This window comes from Ptychodera flava, chromosome 1, assembly GCF_041260155.1.
Source record: "Ptychodera flava strain L36383 chromosome 1, AS_Pfla_20210202, whole genome shotgun sequence".
Lineage (NCBI taxonomy): Eukaryota > Metazoa > Hemichordata > Enteropneusta > Ptychoderidae > Ptychodera > Ptychodera flava.
Window position 1 is genome coordinate 49,977,838 of NC_091928.1, and position 24,455 is coordinate 50,002,292.

At 39.6% G+C, this 24,455-nt stretch overlaps 1 protein-coding gene across 1 annotated transcript in view; it reads right to left on the reverse strand.

The window, feature by feature from the left end:
- LOC139140369 (ras-like protein rasD) overlaps positions 1 to 13,425 on the reverse strand; it is a 37,275-nt gene extending 23,850 nt beyond the window's left edge. Inside the window, exon 1 of the mRNA XM_070709579.1 lies at positions 12,386 to 13,425. Within this exon, the coding sequence (XP_070565680.1) occupies positions 12,386 to 12,581 (196 nt within the window). The 5' untranslated portion in view covers positions 12,582 to 13,425. The remainder of the gene's footprint in view (positions 1 to 12,385) is intronic.
- Positions 13,426 to 24,455: the final 11,030 nt, after the last annotated feature.

Here is a 24,455-nt window from a genome sequence, read left to right on the forward strand (position 1 = left end):
ATACATACATACATACATACATACATACATACATACATACATACATACATACATACATACATACATACATACATACATACATACATACACTGTACATTCATATGAACAAAAAAAAACTGATTTGCTTGTCAATGCAGGCAAAGTGTAGTGCTCAATGCAGGGCGGTAATACTGAGAATTTAGGAACTTGTAGTTGCCACTCTGCAGGCTGTTTCATGCCATAAGCATGGTGATTGCTTAACGCATGAAACAGCTTGTTGAGTGACAACTACAAGTTCTTATATATATGTGTGTATATATATATATATATATATATATATATATATATATATATATATATATATATATATATATATATATATGCATATTTGATATTATCACAGAAAGATAATTCTGATTTGCATCGATGGTGTCATGTTTGACTTGACTGCAGTTCAATGTGACTTCCTTTCACAAGTTCCAGTGTCATCATGCATTCCGATCGAATGAAAGAGTGATTTATATGCAAATTTGGAAAAAAAAAGATGCCTGTCCTTTCGTGCGCAAACTCATTTCAGTTCCATCAGTGGCCGATGAGCGAAGAAATCCACGAGGATTTAATCGTTGCCAGGACGTCAATATGAGGACAATATGGCGTTCTCTTCACTGCCGCGCCAGGGACGATGTTTCAATTTCCTGCACCATAAATACGCAGCACCTGGAGGCGACATATGTGTGCGTAAACAAGGACGAGAAATGAAGGCATGATATCAGGGGGGGGGGAGGTGTAGGTCACGGCTGATGGAAATCTCCATCACATAACTACATATATCCATCACAACACTATCCCCACGTCATCAGAGGTAACCTAGCTGGCATCCATAGTCAAGGCCAAGCACATGCTGATTTGTGTCAACGGTAGATAATGCATATATTAAGTTGTCATTAACCACTACGATTCATGGACACCCCTGGAGAAATACGCGCACCAAAAAACTCTAGATCTGCTACTGAATGTTCACGTGTGTCCCCTTCAAAACCATTAAACGTTAATTTTCGTATCACATAGCTCAGTTACTCTAAATCTACAAACTTTGAAATTCAACTGACCGCCTTTCAATATGGAAGACATAACTTTACTATTGATTCTTACGAAAACACGATATTATAGGCACCCATATTGTTATGTGTTTTCAAATTGACTCCAAAAAACTTGCAGTTAGCTGAAAATGGTAATATTTTCATAATTTTTTTCTATTTTTGACGTTTTCTTATGGCAACAGTCTATCTTACTGGCTTTTGTATTCAATTTCGAAAATATCGAGTTCAAAATACGGTCAGTAGTTCAAGACGGTGATGCTAGAAATCTCGTTATAGAGAAAATTATTCAGTGTCTTGGAAAAGCAAATTGCAGGAAGCAATAATATTGTTATTTACCTAGGGTAAACTAATATCCCCATAAATTACGGATAAAAATGGCACGTTTTGAAGTCTTGTCATTGGCAAGGCAGAGATCGCGTCATTCATCCATCATCGAGAGGTTCTCATTTGACATTCACTCCAGATAAGGTTATAGTTTTATCTTTTCATCTGATAACACTTTTTTGCAACGGGTGGTTTGTGTTCGAGCCCGTGATCATGAACCCGCACACTGCAGTTCTCTGGTCAGTGCGTGGTCAAGGTATTCGGTGACCGATCATCGTGTCGAGCGTAACGGACGTCGACCTCTTAAGATGTTATAGAAGGTCGGGACTCCTTTCTGGGAGCCCAAAGTTTTTCATTTTAGGGCAGTAGGTAAAGTGGTTTGCAAAGAAATTTATGGCTGACCTTTTTACACAGGGAATGCATATTTCATATTTTCAACAAAGTATGAAACTTTTTTGAAATGATTGGGCAGCGTTATAGAAATCACAACGATGCCTTTGTGTTTCTTCTACCTATCTTCACGAATTACTCACATATATGAGCACATTTTCCCGCCCACATAGTCATCTATTCATCAGCAGCTACTTGCTAGATGCCCGCCGATTCATTCATCGTCCACCCTCACCGTCTCAGGGGAATGCAGAGTACATTAATTTATGTATACAGGCAGACATAAAGCTATATAGAGATTGGAAAACCGACAAAATGTCGGAAGAGGGCTGATTGAAGACTAAGAAAGCCAAAGACAGACAGTCGGACGCTTGAACAGGTCTCACGCATGCGTAGAAAACAGGTCTGGCACATATTTTAGCAACCGCATAAGGGTAACTTTTTGTCTAATAAATTTTCTGTCTTTTTTCGTGGTTTGAATTTTCTGTAAATCGTCAATTACGTGAAAAAATTGGATTCATTTTCGAATTCACGCAATTACGTCGGTGATTCAACCTCGAATCGTATTCAGTTTTATCATCTATGATAACTAGACAACATGGAAAATTATCACAGGTGCTCGTACTACGACAAAGATCAGGACATTACATTTTATGTAACTGAGAAATATTGGCGCCATTTTGATACCTTTGACACATTCTGGATATCCACAAACCACTGAGGTTATCACACGAATTCTGATTGGCATTCATTTTTAATGTACCAACAGTTCCATTCAAATGAAATTAATAACACAGCTCATCGTCGGGATCTATAAATCATTACTGTTTACAAATCTAGCAACTCCCATCACTCCAATGCTATACTCCATCCCGCTATTCAAATATCTGTTCCTTTTATCTTGACCGAACTTCTCAGTAAATGGACACAGAGAGATCGTAATTATCAACATTTTATTCATTCTACGATAAACAAGAGATGGTCAATACATTGTAATTCTATAACTCTGAGCAGTAAACCATATGCGCATCCCTCCAGACACATACCTTACAAACTTTCTTTCCTCCAATGATACCTTGCAAGCTTTCTTCCATAACAGAGAGGTGAACGTTGTGCCAATTGTTTTGTGTCTGATGCCGGTGAATACACCGCGAGAGCTGTTTTATTACAATATCAAGGACCGAGGTAGAGCTCAATGATCATGTGTTTCAGTCGATTTGAGATTGTATCCTCCTATGGTAACCCTGGCTTGACACACGGCGAACTGTTTACCATTTCTGTTTCAACCCAATGTGGAAAATTCTGACCAAAGATCTCCGTCATTATTTAGGTCTGCTTCCACTTAAAGGGAAAAGTGTAAACTCAGCACAAACCCTGTTTCAAATGCATCGTTAAGGTAGAATGCGCCTTGGGGGCAGAAATCCGGACGCTTACATTTTTCCAATATTTGTCTGCATGGTCTACCGCTTGTAGGGGCTCATTTTAAGGCTGTGGAGTAAAAAATGTTTTCACCTTCTGAGTTTTTTGGAAATCGAAAATTTTGTTTTTTTTCTACAGAGTTCACATGGGATGGTGGCCATAGTGCATTTCAAATATCATTCAATCTTGGGTAATTTGTTTATCTAATACCGTACCAAAATTTGTGAGGTGACCCCAATTTTTATTCTTGATCGATTTTGAAAGAGGATGGTTGAAAGTTTCCTTGAGGACTGATTCAGCAAAAGTATGTCTTTCACTGTCAGAAGCAGTTATCAATAATCAGTCATAAACTAAGATCAGGGCGTGTAGTGTACAGCGACACATTCGAGGGTGGTTTTGTACTGGGAATTCGTGCTACGTCATTGACACAACAAACCCTTATCAGGGATGAGCACACGTGTGATCCCAAGCCATTGGATTTTCTTCGTAATGTTGACAGCTTGCTGCCAGAGTAGTCATAATGATACTTGTAAATTGGAAGCGTGACCTTCTAAGGAGAATGCATTGCTGCCAATAGTTCCGAAATGTTGTTTATTTGGCTTTCAATCTTTATGAGTGAAGGGTCAATTACGTCAGTCTGTCTGTCTGTCTGTCTGTATGCATATGTTTTTCTGTCTGTCTGTTCATACATCCGTCCGTCCGTCCGTCCGTCAATCTGTCTGTCTGTCTGTCTGTCGTCTAAAGGGTCAATTATGTTAATCGTGTAAAAGTCGAACTTTGGCGTATCTAATTACATGCAGTTGCCTCTGTTTCTTCCTAAAAAAATGAATTAAAAGTAGCATAGCTTTCTGATTGTCCGCAATTCACATGTTTACATTTTTCGGACAGGATGTTCCACGCAAACAAAGCAATTCTTGACGTATAACTTTTATTTTGAACATCCGCGAGGTACGATATGCTATCAAGTTCCTCGATATATGGTGATAATGAACAGATATGATTGCATACGGCCATGAAGAAAAAATAACAGCAAAATTCCTTGGATACTTATACAAACGTAATAATAGTTTATATGGGTTGAACTGATCGATAAACTTTGCACGTGTCCATAGCAGGCCAAGAACATGGTAAGAAAATTACTCCCCCGAAAGAAATCGGATTTCAACTTTCTGACATAGCCATCTACAGTAACTCAACACTGCTTGTCACTCCGCTGCAATCGCGCAAGATTACATCCCGACAATCCTGTTGCATGTTTCATCAACCGAACTCGAGGACTGCACGGAGCCGTGTTATGTGAGCTGTCAAGAGCACGACTTGTCTAACGATACGGAGCTGGAAATTTGAACTGCTTATCAATTTGGAATTCAGTAAAGGACATCGCAAGATAAGAGGGAGAATTACTGTGCCTTAGGGTTTAATTTCCTATACTTTTATTTAATACAACCTGAACTGATCAGATTTAAACAAAAGGTGAACCTGGTTGCTTTGTTCACCGAAAACTTTGAGATGCCTGGCTTTCCCGAGTTAAACTTATCCTCTATTTGGTACAAATAAATACTGTAGTTATTTTTGGTTCAATTTTTTAAATCAGAGAAAGCTAGAATGAATGGAGGTCATGCACAGTGGATACGAAATCTGCATATCACGCTGCTATTAATGACAATGATATGATGTTGCCACGATAGTGATGCTGCTGCTGTTGTGTTGTTGTTGTTGTTGTTGTTGTTGTTGTTGTGATATTTCTGATGACGATGATGAAAGTTCCATAGATAACGATGCAGTTTCTTTGCCTATAGGAGGCACAAAATACGTGTCCTCGTTTGTCCTTTTTACGCATATGAAACTTAGCAGACACAAAGTGCATGTCCTTGTTTTACTGCATTACGTATATCAAAGTCAACAGCCCGTTCAGGGCTTTGATTGTCGTATTTGTAATTTCTTCGATCATTTAATCCGTCAAATCGTTGGAAGAACAGGAAAACCCAATCAGTACTTTTAACAACACGAACTGGATTCGCGTGTGTAAGAAAAACAGATTAAACCTCTATCGTACAAGAATTACATTTACAGAATCCTTTATGTTCATTGGTTTGTTGACTGTTTTACAAGGATATTGAGAAGACAGGCCACTGCTTCAAAACATAACCAGCTTAGGGAGTCTTTCCTGAGCTCCCACGTAGCCAGCTTAGACTCCCGGCATGCACTGGAGAGCCACTGCGTACGGAACGGTTTTTGAAGCACTATGTATCGGAATTCACCTTCTTGTGATGCAAAATCAAATAGAGATAGCTTTCTCGTGGTACTTTCCGAGTAGTTTTGTTATCAAGACTTGTCCTCAATTTGAAAAGAATCAGCTAGTCATTCTTTTAAGCGCACAGGGGCTTTAAGTGTTCTGAGTTTAAACGAGGCGAGCCGGGAGTTCGTGGCCTTTGCTGATACAACAAGTGGCCATTGTAAGAGTTCGGATCAAATGCTCGTCGATGAGATTAATGCCCTGTAGTATAAAAGACGCAGAGCATTTAAAAGAGGACAAAAATACAATAAAGAATAACCACGTCTACTTGGGGGGTGGGGATGGGGGCTTCAATGTATATTTCTTCTTTCAAATGAAAAGACAAGTCTCCTGAGTCTACTAAGTGCTAACTTGTCATTAAGTTACGTGAGATGATGAACATTTATTTTGACGTTTGCAAGGTTGATATAATAAAGTCCAAACAAAACCCTTCCCCTCATTCTGTTGCTCCCAGGAACATCGGCAAGCAAACAAGGAGATTAAACCTATTTAGCTTTGCACAATGGTGAGCGTCCGGAGTTGCAGTTTGACCAGGACGTTCCCATTCACCTCGGAACTCTTGGTCAAGATTTTCCATACAATCCAGTAGACTTTGATATTCAGTCCCACGCAACTATGCTGTTTTGATTTTGTTTTGTGTTCCGTGTCATTTTGTCGAACGTAAACGATTGCAAGTCCTAAAGACGTATTTTTGCAATATGATTATGAAAGCGATTTCAAAAATTTGAATTTTGGATGATTGCCAAATACAAGCCTTTCTCCTTGTCCCTGTTTGCGTTTTCATGTATCTTACTATATCTGTCCATTTCTCCCTGTGCATCCTGTATCTGTATTGTCCGCCTATCTGTACATGTATGTCTGTGTCTTCTCTACTTACCACAGTCTCTGTCTAACTGTCTGTCTGTATGCCTCTGTCTCTGTCTCTATCCACCTTCTCCCTCCCTCCCTCTTTCTCTCTCTCCCCTCCCCCTTCATCCGAAATCACAATGAAGGAATTTTATATGCAAATTGAAGGAATGAAAGGTACATGAAGATTGTTATGATCACGTGCTCAACTGACATGAACACGTGATCATAACAATATTCATGTAACATTAATTCCTTCAAGTTACAGATATCGAACAAAGCGTTGCATGATGTGTTGTAATTCATACACTTTATTATCATAGGACTCACTCATAATAATTGTGAAATCTAACATTTCCTGTCGTGAGACCCTGAACATGTATCTCATTGCCTTGAAATAGGCGATCAAGTGATCTGGCTATCCCATAGTGTCTTTATAATCTGGTTTGCCCAGAGCGAGGCACTATCAAATGGTTTCCCTTCAACCGTCACTGTCAATTAAAGTGTTACCAATCCAAAGAATGTTGAAGAGGATCGTGACATTAATGAAGGACTGTCCATTCGTGTCTTCCTCCCTTGAAATCAAGGGATTTGTCAATTAACTGAGCTGTGTACAGAAACGGAAGTCACGATCATTGTGATATTTATGTCAGGAGCCCGGTGCAGTTAAATTTGACGGCTGCGGAAGGATGTTGCAAAATTGGAGGCTGTGATTCCAGTTTATTTATAACCGTATTTGACATGTGATTTCGTAAACACTTGTCGACTGTCCTTAATGCATCTGACTTTTGTAGATAGTTCTATAGACGATTGTATACTTTCCCGGACAGTGATAATAATGAAGGGGGGTCATGGTGTCTCTGTAAATATCAATAATGTACTGTCAGAAGCAGGGCTTAAATGGCTTGATGACCCGAAATTTAAGGCTTCCATCCTTGTTGATGAGCACAGTCTACGTCAAATCTGAGTCCATGCCAATTTGCAGCTTATGTTAATCCATGTTTGTTTGTTTGTAATTGAGACCTTAACAAGACTTAGACGGGAACAATTACTTTGACTGGGAAATTCACAATAGGGTACTTTCAATTTTCTCTTTGCTTCTGCCTCTGTCTCTGACACTGTCTACCTACCTGTCTGTCTGTCTGTCTGCTGTCTTTTGATATGTGTATCTATCTCTCTCTATTCCCCACACTCTACCATTCATTCCCTCCCTCTTCCCTTCTTCCCCATCTGTCTGTCTGTCTGTCTGTCTGTCTGTCAGTTTGTCTGTCTGTCCGTCTGTCTGTTTGTCTGTCTGTCTCGTATTCATCTTATGGGCGGTGACCAAATAAAAAGACGAGGCGATTATCAATTCAGTCAAACCGTAAGTCACATTCGGTAAAGCGAAATCATCACACTTGCTCCAGAACAAAGAGGAGCGATGTGAGAAAGTGTGACGGCTCCTCTGTGGAGGGACTGTGATACATTGCATGCGGAACTCAAAGCTACCGCAGACCGCCACAAAAAGGTTCAAAGAGCCGGGATCATTGTTCGTCCATTGTTTAGTATATTGGAATCCATTAGGGAGGTAAATACCGGAGGGAAAGCTATATTTTGGCTGGCAGGTCAACCGCAATTAATCACTCCTTAAAGTTCCCGAGGTCAACGCACCGACGATATTATAACAGCGTGAATTACTTTCTACCTTTCGAAGTGTTTATTATTGACCGCAACCAACGAGGCTTACTGGCCGTATATCATTGCCGATTACAAGGGATTAGTATCGACTGTGTGGTACCATCTCTTTCACCATCGTAACCTATGTTTCTCGTTAAATTTCGTCACTTTTAGCAACAATGCTCCTGGTGTTACGCAGTTCGGACTCTGTTGACTATCGGGCTAACGTTCATGCTGCGACGATTTTCGAGTTTCGCGCTTAAAAGCGGTTAAGGTCTTGAGATTCTAAAACTGCAGATATCGTATGTGACCGACATGTGCCCTGAAATGTTATCGCTTTTTCCGCGACATTGCTTCTAGTGTTACGCAGTCCGGACTCTCTTAACTACCGGTCTTACGCGATTGGAGGCGCACACTTGTCAGTCACGGTAACATGTCAGCGCAGTACAGTTGGTGACATAAATGGGGAGAGAGTATTGTTTACAGTGCGTGCGGTCTGAGATAATTATTACAATACAGAGTCTGTTTTGGATTTTGATCAAGTGCCCCATGGGCGCAGTGAAAGTTGACAGTTTTGTAAATCACCTCATCATTTCATGCAAACAATTATTATACTTGTCAGAAGATTAAAAGCCTTCCTGTCAACAATCACGTGATTGCTAGACACGACTGAATAGCAATGAACCATTTGGGACTAAATATTTTGCATGTCCAAAAATGTTCCCACGATCAGACACACTTACTTGGATGCAACTTGGAGTGAGTAGGGGATTGGGAACCTAATGGAATTTAATGTTGTTTATTTGGGGGATAAAAGTGCCATGAATTTTGAATAGGTCTATTGCGAAAGCCGAAACAATAGTGCTTAATTGGACAAAAGAAACCAAAACGCGGTTGAAAATGACCCTGGCCTTAGAGTACTGGGGCTAAGTTCACGTCAATGACTTCGCGTTGAGTGAGTTGTATTGTGCAAATGTCTTCTTTATTTATGTATTATGGCACGGTCGGTTTCCCGTGAGCATGGATTACAAGCACGGCGTCTGGAATAAATGCTGTGCTTTACTGACGAAATGATGTTATGATGATTTTGTAAAACTATCTGATCATGAGATCTGAGTGAGCTTCACGATCACAAGATACTGTAAGTTCACATCACTGATATGCCACAATCTTAGCTCTGTGTGTGTATCTGTGTGTGTGTCTGTGTGTGTCTGCCTGCGTACCTGTGTCTCTGTCTATCTGTTTGTGTGTCCGCCTCAGTGTGTCTATCTCTCTGCGTGGCTACTAGAGTATGTCTGCTTGTTTATTCGTCTGAGTTACTCTCTTTGTGTCATCTTCCGATACCTCTGAAATGCTATCGTACAGCACGGTCCCTCCACGATGGGGGTGGGGGCGTGCATACAGTAATTGGCCGTGTACTTGCTGAGTTTGAAGAGTGAGAGTCAAACAATCAATGAAACACTGGTCGGTCAACCCTCTGACCTTTCAGCGACCTGAATCTCTTAACATTGACGATGTTTTCATGTGTCTTCATGTCACAAGACAGATCCGCGTCAGGAAGTCGGACGTGCGATCAAAAATGTGCTTTCTCGGTCACTCTATTTATTACAAAGACATCACTGTTTACAGGCAAATAGAACCCTTTCTATGTAATCCATCATTTCTTGGCTAGCTTTTCGGAAAACATCCAAGAGTAAAAACAATTTTACTGTGCTTCATCAAACAACAGCGCACTGTTACGATGAAAGTGCGCATGCGCTCTGGAACAGAAATGAAGACATCCATTCTGATTTTGTTTTTCTCGGCTTCATATCGACCGCGAAGGTCCCACTTGATCCCTTGCTCAGGAACTGCAGTTTCTCAGACGGTGGGATCGTCGCCGGCGGGCACGAACTGTCTTGTTACCGCTCGAACTGATGTCTGAGTCCTGGAGGTTGATATTAAAACGGCGGCGCTGACTACCGTCCCATCTCAAGATACGTACCCACTTCAATCAAATACTCCTAACGTTCTACATACTCTGTTCATCAAACCCAGCCGGCAGCTATTGTTTTATTGAGGCCGTGACCCTCCTGTAATGAATTACAAACGTAAGGCTCGTTGACCGTCGGGGCGAAATTAAAAGCCGTAAATTCAAGAAAATAAAGTGATATGTTATTCCACGATGCTTGGAAAATGTATATGTTAGTGTTAACGTTTACAGTAGAGTTTGTTGCTCTGTGGGCCTGAGGCTTATACAGCCTGTTGCAAATTTAATAACTGCCCAGACTGATTGCATATCTGGCCTTCGAATTCTCGTGATAGCCTAACTAACTCTGGCGATAAAATTGTTCTCGGATGTGCCGGGCACGTACTGGGAAGCGATGACAACTGCCCCACCCTGCTTGCGTTCGAGAACGACATTTATTTTGTAATAACGGAAAGAAACGCGGTCGGATCTTCAACCCCCGTCAGTCTGAATGCGCTTTACTTGAATTACTTCAGTTTGCTAATCTGCATGTCTGCACTTGTTCAGCCAAACATCACCGCACGTAGCAACGTCAGAAACACATAGAAGCCTACACACTGACAAATATTTGTCAGCTCTTCTTCCTATTTATTCATTCATCAACTCATTCATCCATCGACATTTGCAATGTATACTACCTACCTACTAGACCTACCTACCTACCTACCTACCTACCTACCTACCTACCTAAATGTATATATCATTAGATACGTGCACATATACACACATACACAAATACCCACATACATACATACATACATACATACATACATACATACATACATACATACATACATACATACAGACAGACAGACAGACAGACAGACATGCATGCATGCATGCATGCATGCGTGCATACATACATTAATACATACATATATACATGAACTTTAATACAGACATACGCACTCACTCATGTGTACACACATACACACATATACATAACCGCCTACCGCACTTGATAAATTATTAGGCAGCAAACTATAAATGATACAAATTTATTTGTCTTTCTACGTGTTACTAAATCTGACATTTCTTCCCAGTAGTCCGCTGTCCGCTTCCTGCCATACACGCCCACCATTTCAATGAATTGTATCTTGTGATACCTAGGGCGCCATTGTAAAGCTCCTAGAGATCATTCATTTTTTTAATTCACAGGGGAAAAAACGAAAGTGCGATCCCAAGTCGGCTATTTTGCCTTTTCAATGACAATTGTATTGAGGTCGCATACAGTGGATCTGTGATAGATCTCTTAATATAACGTCATTTGATGATGGACGGTTCGTTGACCCTTGTATCTGAAGGTCGACACCAGCTAATATTACTTTTCAACTCATTTAGCGACGCGGCATCTTGTGATCCGGGCGTATTAGTGAGAAGAGTATTATAACTTCGTCTCTTTTGTTCCGTATTGTTTGGGTGGTTTCATCCATACCGGAAACGTCTACACAAAGTTCTCAATGTTAAAAAAAATGAAATAAGCCACGATTACTTGCTCGTCTTGTTCCTTGAATGGTAACTTTACGAGACAACAGGTTTAGCGGAGTGATAGACCTGCCTCTTCACTCAGAAAATAAAATGCTGGAATTAGACCATGTCTTGCGAGGGTGGAGACATTGCTAATAATAGACGACAGGCATCTGATGTTTCTCAGATGAGTACATCCGACAATTTCAAATAAATTACTACACTAAAAAAGCTAAAAATAAAGAAAAATAAGCATATCAACTTGACAACTAAAGTGAGCCGCTGTGGTATGTCGTTATGCGATACGGGGAATGTCGAGAGACAATTGGAGTCCGTTTACTTGTTAAGCCAGCCGTTGAAAGGGTTACAACTTCGGTGACATGCCGGTGGTTTTGTCCACTCAATGGGAGTTACGCTGTATTGATATGACTTTCGACTCGCCCGTTGAGGAGCGTGTCGTTTCACGCACCGAGTATATTCATTAGACTGGGGATCAGATGTTGAGGCAGTGCTAAGCAAATTAAAATCACAGAGATCAGTCGCCTTGCACAAAAAGGAGCGTGTATCAGTACAAAAGACTACGAAGAAGACGTCTGGCATTCGATGATGCGCTATTAATATATAAATTAACAAGATAATTTGGGCTAATTTGTTTTGCTTGAGCACAAACTTACTACACCCGTTACATCCGACGCACAAGTCACTATATTGCCCACAACGAAAGTGTTTTGACCCAAGGTTTTATAATCGCCCCTTAATGTACGGCAATAAATAGCTAAGAACGCTCTTTAACATAAGAAGACTTTCTAACTTTAAACCCTGTTCAGTATTTCAGTCACTAAGCTATACCTACGTGTATGTTTTGTCAACTAGATATAGCATTTTTAATTTGTGACTCACCAGATTTCCCGACGCCCGCGGCTCCGAGCACCACGATGTGATACGGTTTGCCGATTTTGCCCGATCGCTGATTTCTTGGGCTCACTTTCGGGCTGTTGTTATTGTTCATTGACTTGGTGCTGATGGTCTTGGCGTTAGAGTTCACATTGCCGTTGACGGTGTGCGACCGCTTGACACTGGAGTTGGTGACCGGCATTGTCGGGCGTTCGATGCTTTGCTTCGTGCACGGAGCAAGAACACGGAAAACCTTAAGAGTGTCAGCCTGTTTTTGAAATATACAAAACAAATAAATGGCAGTTCTGGGAACAACTTCTGCTTGTTCTTTGCCTTGCTCAAATTTATATCCGCATCGATCAAGTTCAAAGGACTGTCACCGACTCTTGCGGCTGGATTCCCTCGTCTCTATCTTGTCTGCCCCGAGCTCCTTCAGCGGATTGCAAGGTGAGTTTATCCAGGCCAGCAAACAGGCGATTTTATCCCTTGACTTCAGAACCCAGCTCTGTGAGCTGAGGACAATTCAATCCAAGTAGCAGTGTTCTCGAGATAAGTGTCGTGTCGCCGCTAATCAAGTCTTCAGTGTTCTCTGAATAGGTGTTTTGTTGCCCGGTATTGATGTTCACTTAGAGTCCGTCTTTTGCTATAGAAAGCTCCGAGTTCCTAATTTGTTCCGTGCGCGCACACACACCGCGAATGTGGGGAACGAGACTCGCTGTGGGCGCTCGGATAGCGTGGCTATGCTGCTTGTCTTCTCTTCGCTGAACTTGTAATAGCTTCCGATGCTAGCATCGACTTGCCTCTGCCGTTGTCTCGTTGGATGCTAGATGAGTGAACACGACGATCTTTTTTATCCTCCTTTGTATGGTAAACCAGTGAACTGACCTCGAATGAATACACACTGCCTATTTTGTATTCACTGACGAAACACTATCGAGGAGGGCTTGTTGGCTGGATGCAGTGAGGGCGCGTGTAATACCTCCACGTCGACGCGGCTAATCTCTCAAGGGAGCACGGGATCTTAGGGGCTGTAGACTGTCAACTGTGAACGACTTCTGCGCTTTTTAGTGCGCAGTAATGTGTAAATCCATAATGGGAGACATGAGCAGTACGTGTCGTTCGGTTCCTTTATAGTTCAAAGGAACCGGTTTTTTTGAAGTTACATTGGAAAAATGTTGCTAAAATTCAGAATTGCGCTTCAAACTACTCAAGTAGCATTTATCAAGCACCATCTTCCGAACTGCGTCACGACTTGAAACGAGGAAAATGTGAAATGAAAACATCGCTCAGAGTCAGATTCGGATGACAGACAGTAGCCAGCGAAGACGACCAGGGGCGCTGTGTAAACCTTTCTCTAAACCAGGTAGAACACATATTCGGACGAAATAGACGATCCAGGACCACATTTAGTGCCAAAAATTATACCAAAACGAATTATCTTTCTTCCTTTTAAAAGTGAGTCTTTATTTGAAACATGGGAATCGGTTCCTGCGTTTCGAGAGCGTAAAAACGGTGGCTCCCCTAACCCACCGTTTTCAGGGTAAAAACATCAATTTGTTTACCTGTCTGCGAATGATCAAAACCAGGCCGTCATTTCTTCTAATGATCGATTGGGACAAAGTCTCCCTATAGTCAGCGATACAGATACTGATGATAGCGTTGCAGGCATCACATAGCGATGCAAATATTTGATCCAACGTAACTTCAATGTATGTGGTTTTCTGTCTCGTTTTAAATGAGGACGTACAAATGAGAAATGTCACAACCTGATGCCAGTATCATAGAAAATTTGGGCATCACACAGACACTAGTAAAACAGGTACTGCTAGGGTCTACAATTTTTAACGCTGTCAATGACAGACGTCTATTTGTCAATTTCACGGATTTTCAATGACAGACGTCTATTTGTCAATTTCACGGATTTTCAATGACAGACGTCTATTTGTCAATTTCACGGATTTTCAATGACAGACGTCTATTTGTCAATTTCACGGATTTTCAATGACAGACGTCTATTTGTCAATTTCACGGATTTTCAATGACAGACGTCTATTTGTCAATTTCACGGATTTTCAATGACAGACGTCTATTTGTCAATTTCACGGATTTTCAATGACAGACGTCTATTTGTCAATTTCACGGATTTTCAATGACAGACGTCTATTTGTCAATTTCACGGATTTTCAATGACAGACGTCTATTTGTCAATTTCACGGATTTCAATGACAGACGTCTATTTGTCAATTTCACGGATTTTCAATGACAGACGTCTATTTGTCAATTTCACGGATTTTCCACCCAAGACGAAGTGAGTGAACGAGAGAACGAGTAAGACTTAGATGAATAGATAAACGTCTTACATGCATACATTCATAAAATGCATACAACTCTCTCCCTCCCCTCTCTCTGTCTCTCTCTGTCTCTCTCTGTCTCTCTCCCTCTCTCTGTCTCTCTCTCCGTCTCTCTCTCTCTAAATATTATAAATGTATTACACATACACACACGAACTTAGTATATGTGTGCGATAGCGTGTGTTTCCTTTTTATATTTTTTGGTTCTTACGATTCCCTTATAAGCGGCAGCGATCTTGTATGTCTGACTGAAGCTGACATGAGGAAGTCCTTGTTGATTCCACGTGCTGATTTCGAATAAACGTAATTTTCTTTGTTTACATTCAAATGATCTTTGGATATCTGTCCGTATCCACAAAGACATGATGTGTATAGCTCTTATTTACGTGAATGGTCCCTGAGTTGAAACACCAGAACCCCAAAGTTGACAATGTCAATGTCAGGGACCAGACAGGCTATTGCATCTTGATTGAAGGAAAAGGGGGGAGGGAGTTCAAGGCTATAGATTTTGATAAATGGATCTGTGCTTGAGGAGTTTGCCTTGAACGAGGTGGGGCGAGAAAGATCATGACGATCAAGGGCAAGGTCAGCCCTCGGGGCATGGGGCGAAACAATGCGACACCCGTAAACAGGTGTAATCCCTCTTCACCTGAACCGTTCAATCTCAACACTTCTGAAGAGTGACGTCATTCATCTAGTCTCATGAATTCTTGTTCATTTGTCGCGATTTGTCAAAGGATTTGTACGTATACGTGTCTCGTACATGTGAGCTGAGGTCACCTGATATCTGCAATATCAGCGAAATGCACAGTTGGGATTATTAAAACATCTCTCTGATTTTGTTCAGAGTACACGCACCCTGTTCACATGTCTCGACTACGAATAACACTTCGGCTGGCGCCGAGCGTTTTTGTGGATGTGCGTCAAGAGCCCAGTGTTTGTGTCGATTTTTCCCTAAAGAGGCGCCACGCTCGACGTCTTTGCTTGAAAACGAAGCATTTGCCCATGGCTTGCGAGTGGGAGTGGCCTTTTGGGAGATCGTTTGTGGATCATTGGTGACAAAAAATGAAGAGAGATGAAATCAAATGAAAGGATATTAGATTCAATACAAATGACTGGATAAAATAGTCGAATAACATGTTTTTTATGATGTTGTTCTACCCTTCTATGCTATATAACTTGGAAGATACATATATTTTTCGCCGGAAAGTATATTTTTTATCCAATTTGCTAAGAGTAAATATACCTCAGACTAAATTCGGTAAAGTTGACGAGCTCTTTACAACTTATAGCTTTTGGAATTGGATTCCTGAAGACAATAAATTCCCGGCCTGCAAATTTAAATCTAGGCATCCTCTATTGTGTATTAAGATAGCAACATCGGTAAAGAAACTTTGGAATGTAGCAATCAAGTAGCAGAAGGCACAAAATTATTCACCCCTCTTCCCTGTAAACAGGTCTGAAATTGCCATTGATGACGATAAGTTTAGGCCAAACCATGGTAATGAGAGGGGTTTACCGGTTATTTGATCATTTGAAGCAACGGTCAAATTAAAGATCCTGTATCTTTTTTTCAGTGTTTTAAAATTTGGTAAGACTGAAGGAGGTTTGATTCTCATTGGACATTCTTGTGAATCAACACAATTCTAAGGGGTTTAGTTGCTTGAAAAAGGTATGGGAGATCCCCTAAGAAAACACCAATTGTTTTCATAATGAAGATTGGTCTCAAACTTTTACAATACGTTTTTGGTTGACGCTTATGCAGTAAATAAAGTTTTCACCGATCTACTTTTGTGAACTTGGGAATATTTCGAAAAAACTAGGTTTTTCCCCGGCTATGAAGCTAACACAAGGATGGCGCCCTTTTAAGGTAGTATGCGCCTCGAAAGTGAAAGCCTTAAACTTTTGCTCAAATTTTCCTTAAGGAATCTTTCAATCATTCTCTTTCAAAATAAAGTATAAACATTGGGGATCACAGTGCAAATTTGGCCCCCATTCCTTCTCAACTCTATGGAGAAAAATAAAATTTTCACGACGGTGGAAATTTTTCTCTCACCAAGAGCTTGAAAATGAGCTCCTACAAGTGATATATCAGAAAAGAATTGTAAAAGTTTGAGAGTCCGAATATCTGTCCCCGAGGCGCATCCTACCTTAAATTTAAAAATGTCGTGAAATACCGGGTTATTTCTTTCTCTGGTGCCAATGTTTAGCACAGTGATCCCTGATTTTCATCCTTGATTTCGAAAGAGAATGACTAATAGTTTGAGCAAGTCTTTCAACTCGAGGGGCGAACTACCTTTAATCAGAATTAGATATTGTTTTTGTCAGTCGTACTGCGGAATTTTTATAGCAATAAACAGCAACACTTCTCGCCTCGCAGATTTTTTCCATTAACGTCCCTCCCTCGCTCTCACTTGTGTATATAGAAATCAACTACTACTGGCCACGATGTTGAAGACGCCGACAGAGTGACAAGGGGACAAAACACACCTTCAGATCTGCTCAAGGACAGAACAGGGAGATCTCATAATTTACTATTAGGTTAAGGATCTATAAATCCCCATGGTTCTTGACTATCTTTCGATAAATGATCGAGTGCTTGATCAGTTGAATTATTGATTGATTGATTTATTTATTAATTGAATGAATGAATGAATGAGTGAGTGAGTGGGACAATTGTTGAATGATTAAATGAACGAATTAATTAATGTACGTGTGGGTGAGGAAGTGGGTATAAGGGAGTTAGGGCGTGTGTGTGACTTAGTGATGACCACATAGGTAAATGTTTGAATAAATACTGGTTAATGAAGGAACGAGAGAGCAAACGATCGATCGATCGATTGAGTGAGTGTGTTGGTGAATGAATTATTAAGAAACGCAGAAATGAATGAATCACGAACGCAAGGATGGATGAATGAATGAAATGAATGAATACATGCATGAATGAATGAATGAATCTCTCAGAGATACATACAACTTCGTCATACCATTGCAAACTGCAAAAGGACAGTATATACGATAAATTTCACACTCGTTTCATTCATTATGAACATTCTGTAATTTATTAAATTCATTTTGGTGAGTTTGAAGATTTGTATCACGACACAGAAATACACAAAGATAATTCAAATTTTCAATGTCCCTTTAGGACACCGTATCTCATCACACCTCAGCAGACTCTCATTCTTACGCTGACCTTTGCAGGGACTTGACTCAGTGCGAACTTCCATTTGACCTTAGACTGCCCAGAGGGACCTGAACTCTGAGAACTAGGTCGTTTCATGAGATCCGTCTTGTACACCATTTCAAAAGAGATTTTGATTGAAAGAGTGAGAGAGTGGGTGGGTAAATGAATGATTGATTGAGTGAATAGATGAATGGGAAATGAATTGATCAGACGTACGTGTAGATTAGCTGACAGTTATCCTAACAAACGTGAAGGAGTGAGTGAGTGAGTGAGTGAATGAATGAATGAATGAATCTATCAGACGTACATGCAAATGAGCTACTTTATGTGACAACTTTCGGATATTGAAAGTCACGTGATCTTACTTGCTAATATGGTGTTTGAAATACGTGCCATGCAACAACATAACAACATGTAACGTATTGTAGTCCTCCTGCAAGGATACTTATAGATTGAAAAGGAATGAATGAACGAACGAACGAACGAACGAATGAATGTATGAATAAACAAACTGAAGTGGAAGTGAGTAAGTAAATGAATAGATGAATAAATGAATAATGAATGCATTAGTGAGCGGTAGAATAAGCGAAAGAGTGTGGGATTGATTGATTGAATGAATGAATGAATGACTACGATGAATGGATGAATGAATGAATGAATAGATGAATGAATGAATGAATGGATGGATGGATGAATGAATGAATGAATGAAAGACAGAATTTATGAAAGACAGAATTTAAGACACAAATAAGCTAAATGCTTATCCTCACAAACTGTAAAGCAAAGCAAATAATTTACTGACCCTCGTATCATTTGTAATGAACACGTACTAGTATTTGAATCCATTGTCGAGGTTGAGAAGGCCAGGAAAGTGTCTCACGACTAAGAAAATCACAAAGATGTTCCAAACTTTAATTGGTATCTTTAGAGCATACAACCTTATCTCACCTTAACACAGATTCGCTGACCTTTCTCCAGGGCTTCAACTCCTTCTGAACTTCAATTTGCCCTTAGACTGACCAGAGCGACATGATATCGGATTAAAAATAGGCTAATTTCATGGCATTCATCTGTTAACTATGGATGACCTCATGCTAATGAACATCTTGTCACTGCAATTCAACACGAATTTGCTCGGTTTAGAAAGTACATGCTTCCTGCGCGGAAGTTTTAGACATCATGTAGTAACGAGTATGAGAACGAACGAATATGAGAACGAACGAACGAATGAATGTATGAATAAACAAACTGAAATAGAAGTGAGTAAATGAATAATTAGATGAATAAATGAATAATGAATGCATCAGTGAGCGGTAGAACTAGCGAAGAGTGTGTGATTGATTCAATGAATGATGATAGATGGATGGATGAATGGATGGATGGATGGATGGATGGATGGATGGATGGATGGATGGATGGATGGATGGATGGATGGATGGATGGATGGATGGATGGATGGATGGATGAATGAATGGACGGACGGACGGATGGATGAATGGATGAATGAATGAATGAATGAATGAATGAATGAATGAATGAATGAATGGATGGATGGATGAATGAATGGATGAATGGATGAATGAATGAATGAATGAATGAATGAATGAATGAATGAATGGATGGATGGATGGATGGATGGATGAATGGATGGATGGATGAATGAATGAATGAATGAATGAATGAATGAATGAATGAATGAATGGATGAATGGATGAATGGATGAATGAATGGATGAATGAATGAATGAATGGATGGATGGATGGATGGATGAATGGATGAATGAATGAATGAATGAATGAATGAATGAATGAATGAATGAATGGATGGATGGATGAATGGATGAATGAATGAATGAATGAATGAATGAATGAATGAATGAATGAATGAATGAATGAATGAATGGATGGATGGATGAATGAATGGATGAATGGATGAATGAATGAATGAATGAATGGATGGATGGATGGATGGATGGATGAATGGATGAATGAATGGATGAATGAATGAATGAATGAATGAATGAATGAATGAATGAATGAATGGATGGATGAATGGATGAATGAATGGATGAATGAATGAATGAATGGATGGATGGATGGATGGATGGATGATGAATGGATGAATGAATGATGAATGAATGAATGAATGAATGAATGAATGAATGAATGAATGAATGAATGAATGAATGAATGAATGAATGAATGAATGAATGAATGGATGGATGGATGGATGGATGAATGGATGGATGAATGGATGAATGAATGAATGAATGGATGGATGGATGGATGGATGGATGGATGGATGGATGGATGGATGGATGGATGAATGAATGAATGAATGAATGAATGGATGGATGGATGGATGGATGGATGGATGAATGGATGAATGAATGAATGAATGAATGAATGAATGAATGGATGGATGGATGGATGAATGGATGAATGGATGAATGAATGAATGAATGAATGAATGAATGAATGAATGAATGAATGAATGGATGGATGGATGAATGAATGGATGAATGAATGGATGGATGGATGAATGAATGGATTGATGGATGGATGGATGGATGAATGAATGGATGGATGGATGAATGAATGGATGGATGGATGGATGGATGAATGAATGGATGGATGGATGAATGAATGGATGGATGGATGGATGGATGGATGGATGGATGGATGAATGAGTTAATGAGTGAGTAATGAAAGATGATGAGTAGGTGCGTAAAGTTTTGAATGAGTACATGAGCTATCGATGGAGCGCGGATGTGATTGAATCACAGACAACGTTGTTTTTGTCTGTGAATGAATGAAGAAAGAATTTAAGAGACACATATGCAATGAGCTAAATGGTTATCCTCACAAACTGTAAAGCAAAGCAAATAATTTACTGACCCTCGTATCATGTGAAATGAACACGTACTAGTATTTGAATCCATTGTCGAGGTTGAGAAGCCCAGGAAGGTGTCTCACGACTCAGAAAATCACAAAGATATTCCAAACTTTAATTGGTATCTTTAGAGCATACAACCTTATCTCACCTTAACACAGATATGCTGACATTTAGTAACGAATATGAGAACTCACTTATAGGACATCTTCTCAGCAATCGTGGCTTGGCGCGTCCTCAAGGTGTTTCCTTCTGTTTCCCCTTGAATTTGATCCTTGGGATAAAGATGAAGCTCCGTGTCCAAGGAAACAATGCCATCGAATCAGCTTTTCTCACGATTACAGTATGAAGAAGAGGTAAAGTTTGATTTTCGTAGCATTTAAAGTACAGTCAACTATCTCGTTCCGGGAAAAGTCAAGACGGTCATTGTTGGTGTCTACAGTTAAGTTTACGCGTAGATGCATTAAAAATTTAACAACACTGCTAAATATGGATCAATTGGTATTCGGACACGCAGGGAGATGACTACGAAACTGTAGGTGGTACTGAGACAACAAGTTTCACACTAAAAAGGTAACAAATACGATCAGAGCTATCTCATCAAAGTTGTTGCGTGTGATGATAGCAAGCTATGATCCGCCCACCCTTCCTCTCTCTCTCTCTCTCTCTCTCTCTCTCTCTCTCTCTCTCTCTCTCTCTCTCTCTCTCCCCCAGAATGCAAAATATATGTCACGATTTGTTGGCGTTCTGACGGGACTTAAACGTCATACAAAAATATTTGAAACGTCCGACACAGCTTCGTCAACTGCCCTCTCACAATCAAACTAGGCCCAAGTTCAGCTCTGTACCAAGAACGTTAATACGAAGCTGAAGACGATGTTATTGGAAAGTGGAGGGTTTTAGCAAACTCTTTATTTTTGAAATGGATGAAGGTGAGATTTTCATGACAGTATCCATGGATATTCTCCTAGTTTATCTTACATATAGTTTTTGAGAATCACAGTGGCATTGTTGGCTTGAATGCAGACGGAGTTTCATCTCAATCGCAAGTTAACCTGTTCAAAGGCAAATGGATATATTGTGATTGAATCAGATCAGGATAAGCGAATATATGTATATATAATAATATATATAATATATAATAATCTTAAATATATAATCGATTCTTACTGGAACACCATCCCTGTCGTTTGAGATAGAGGAGAAACCGTGAAGATAACTCTTAATCAAATCTTAGGAGCCCCATTTGTAATGAGATGGGGAGATACAAATGAGAATATAATGATAATGATGGGCTGAAGTTGACTAACGAACCGCAGAATATTGTGTCAATCATAGCCTTAAAACGATACAAGCAATATTTAAGCAATAATCTACCCCCCGGCCTATAATGGACGAAGGCAAACTGCGCGCAACATAATGTACGAGGTGGAACCAAGTACATTATGGAGTACATTATGGAGTGCGAAGTTTACTTGAGTCTATTATGGGCCAGGAGGGGGTACATTATTGCTATTATTTTATAGTTTTGGCGATGCCAATGACTTTGTAGATGTAGAAAACATCTTGAGTAACAATGATGGATAATCGAATACATTATCAGTATTAATCTGAGGGTATGACGTCACAAATTTCACTGGTATTGACAAAGCTATATTATAATACAGAATAATGTGCCAAAGTAAAGTTTTTTATTAATAAACAATATCGGGGGGGGGTATTGTGTCTTCACGTGTTTCATTATCGGCGAGAGCGGTTTGTATGATTACGCAAAGCAATGAACTTGTGCATTTTATCGAGATTAAGGTAAGTTGTGCCCCGGTAAAGAAAGGTTTAAACCTGGCTCAAAACGTCCAAAATATCGTTAAACCACGTTCATTCATTATCAAGGTTGATAATCATGAGCCAACTTGCACAGTTTTGGATTACAGTAACATATTACCTGAACCGTACAGATATTTGAAATTCAAAATGGCGGTTCTTTACCCTGTGTTAATCTTTTCTAGTTTCAAACAAACATTCCAGGGCGGTAACAATTTCATGTACTCCGCATGCTTTGAAATCGGTCTATACAGGCACCAGACCAGAAAACTACTGCGTAAATTATGACAAAGGAACCGTCCCCGAAGGCACATTCTACTTTCAGACACACCTTGAACTATCAACAGGTAAGTGATGACACCCTGTGGACAGCCAATCAGATTGCGCGATGTGTAATGCATAGTAATCAAACGGAAATAGCTGCTACAGTGAACTTTCTCGTGATCAAAATTCGTAGTTGTCCGCGATTTGATTGGAAACAGGGCAGTGCAATGACGGTAAACGTTGATGACGACATATATCTCCTCCATTTGATGTCGTTTTTTTTTACAGTTTTATTTTGTTTTACGCAAATTAAGCATAACAGTCATACGTGTGGGGCATTTTAGGGACTGGTCTGTTTCTTCAGCCTGGGGGCGGTAGATTTACGGGGAGTCAACCTGTTCTTGACTTTGGTGATTGGGGTCACCACGTTTTTGAAATCTCGAAGGGGAGGGGGGGGGGTTTCAGTGTGTTTTTGAATTACAACACTGGTTTGCCTAACATACATCGTATCAGCTACACATTGCATCGTTCAGTTGTATTTTTGACACGCCCTCGGGGCGCGTAACTTTAATATCTCAGACATATATATCGGAAATATCTTGATGTTTGCGAATTGAAAGTCTGTTTCGCAAAGTGTACTAATCATTATGAAATCTGCACTTCATATCAAAAGCATGACGAAATCCTTATCCTTTTCTGTTTTCTCTATGAGAATTCAGTATGAGTAAGCAACATGCACTTATAGTATTTTACAAGAAATTGGTAAACTGACATATTTTACAAAGAGAAAAATGACAAGATATTTTCCTTCCTGTAACATGTTTTCAAATAAAAGGTGTGTTTTTCATGAGTGAAATGATATTTTAAAAATGCAGTTTTTGTCATTATTAGCTGTGTTTTCATGGTTTCAAGGATAATAGAAAAGGTCCTCTCAGACACTGTACACATCAGATTTGGCTACAACTTACAAAGGTAGCTCTCTAGGGCTATTCATGATATGTAATTGGCTCGCTTGCAAGTCTAAACACCCATCAAAGTTTTTGATTTACTGCTTTTCTCTCGTTGATACTAATGATTCACATGATTATTGTACAGCGATTCTGGACATCTTGTTATGCATAGTAGAAAGCGTCAAATGCATTCACAGCTCATTCACAATACTGTACTCAAAGTACTGTATAGAAAAAATTTAAATTCCTATATTACAACTTACAATATGTCAACGATCGCACCAAAACACAGAATGACGGAATGTTTAAAATATAATTATAAAATTTACATACACACAAACATTTATCTATATATATATATATATATATATATATATATATATATATATATATATATATATATATACATACACAGACACAGACACACAGACACACACACACACACACACACACATATATATATATATATATATATATATATATATATATATATATATATATATATATATATATATATATAATTTATATTTCACCTTTTTACCTTTGTTTTCGAAGTTGGAATGAGGGTCACCCTGTTTTTTGGAAATTGGAATGGGGAGGGGATTTAGCTA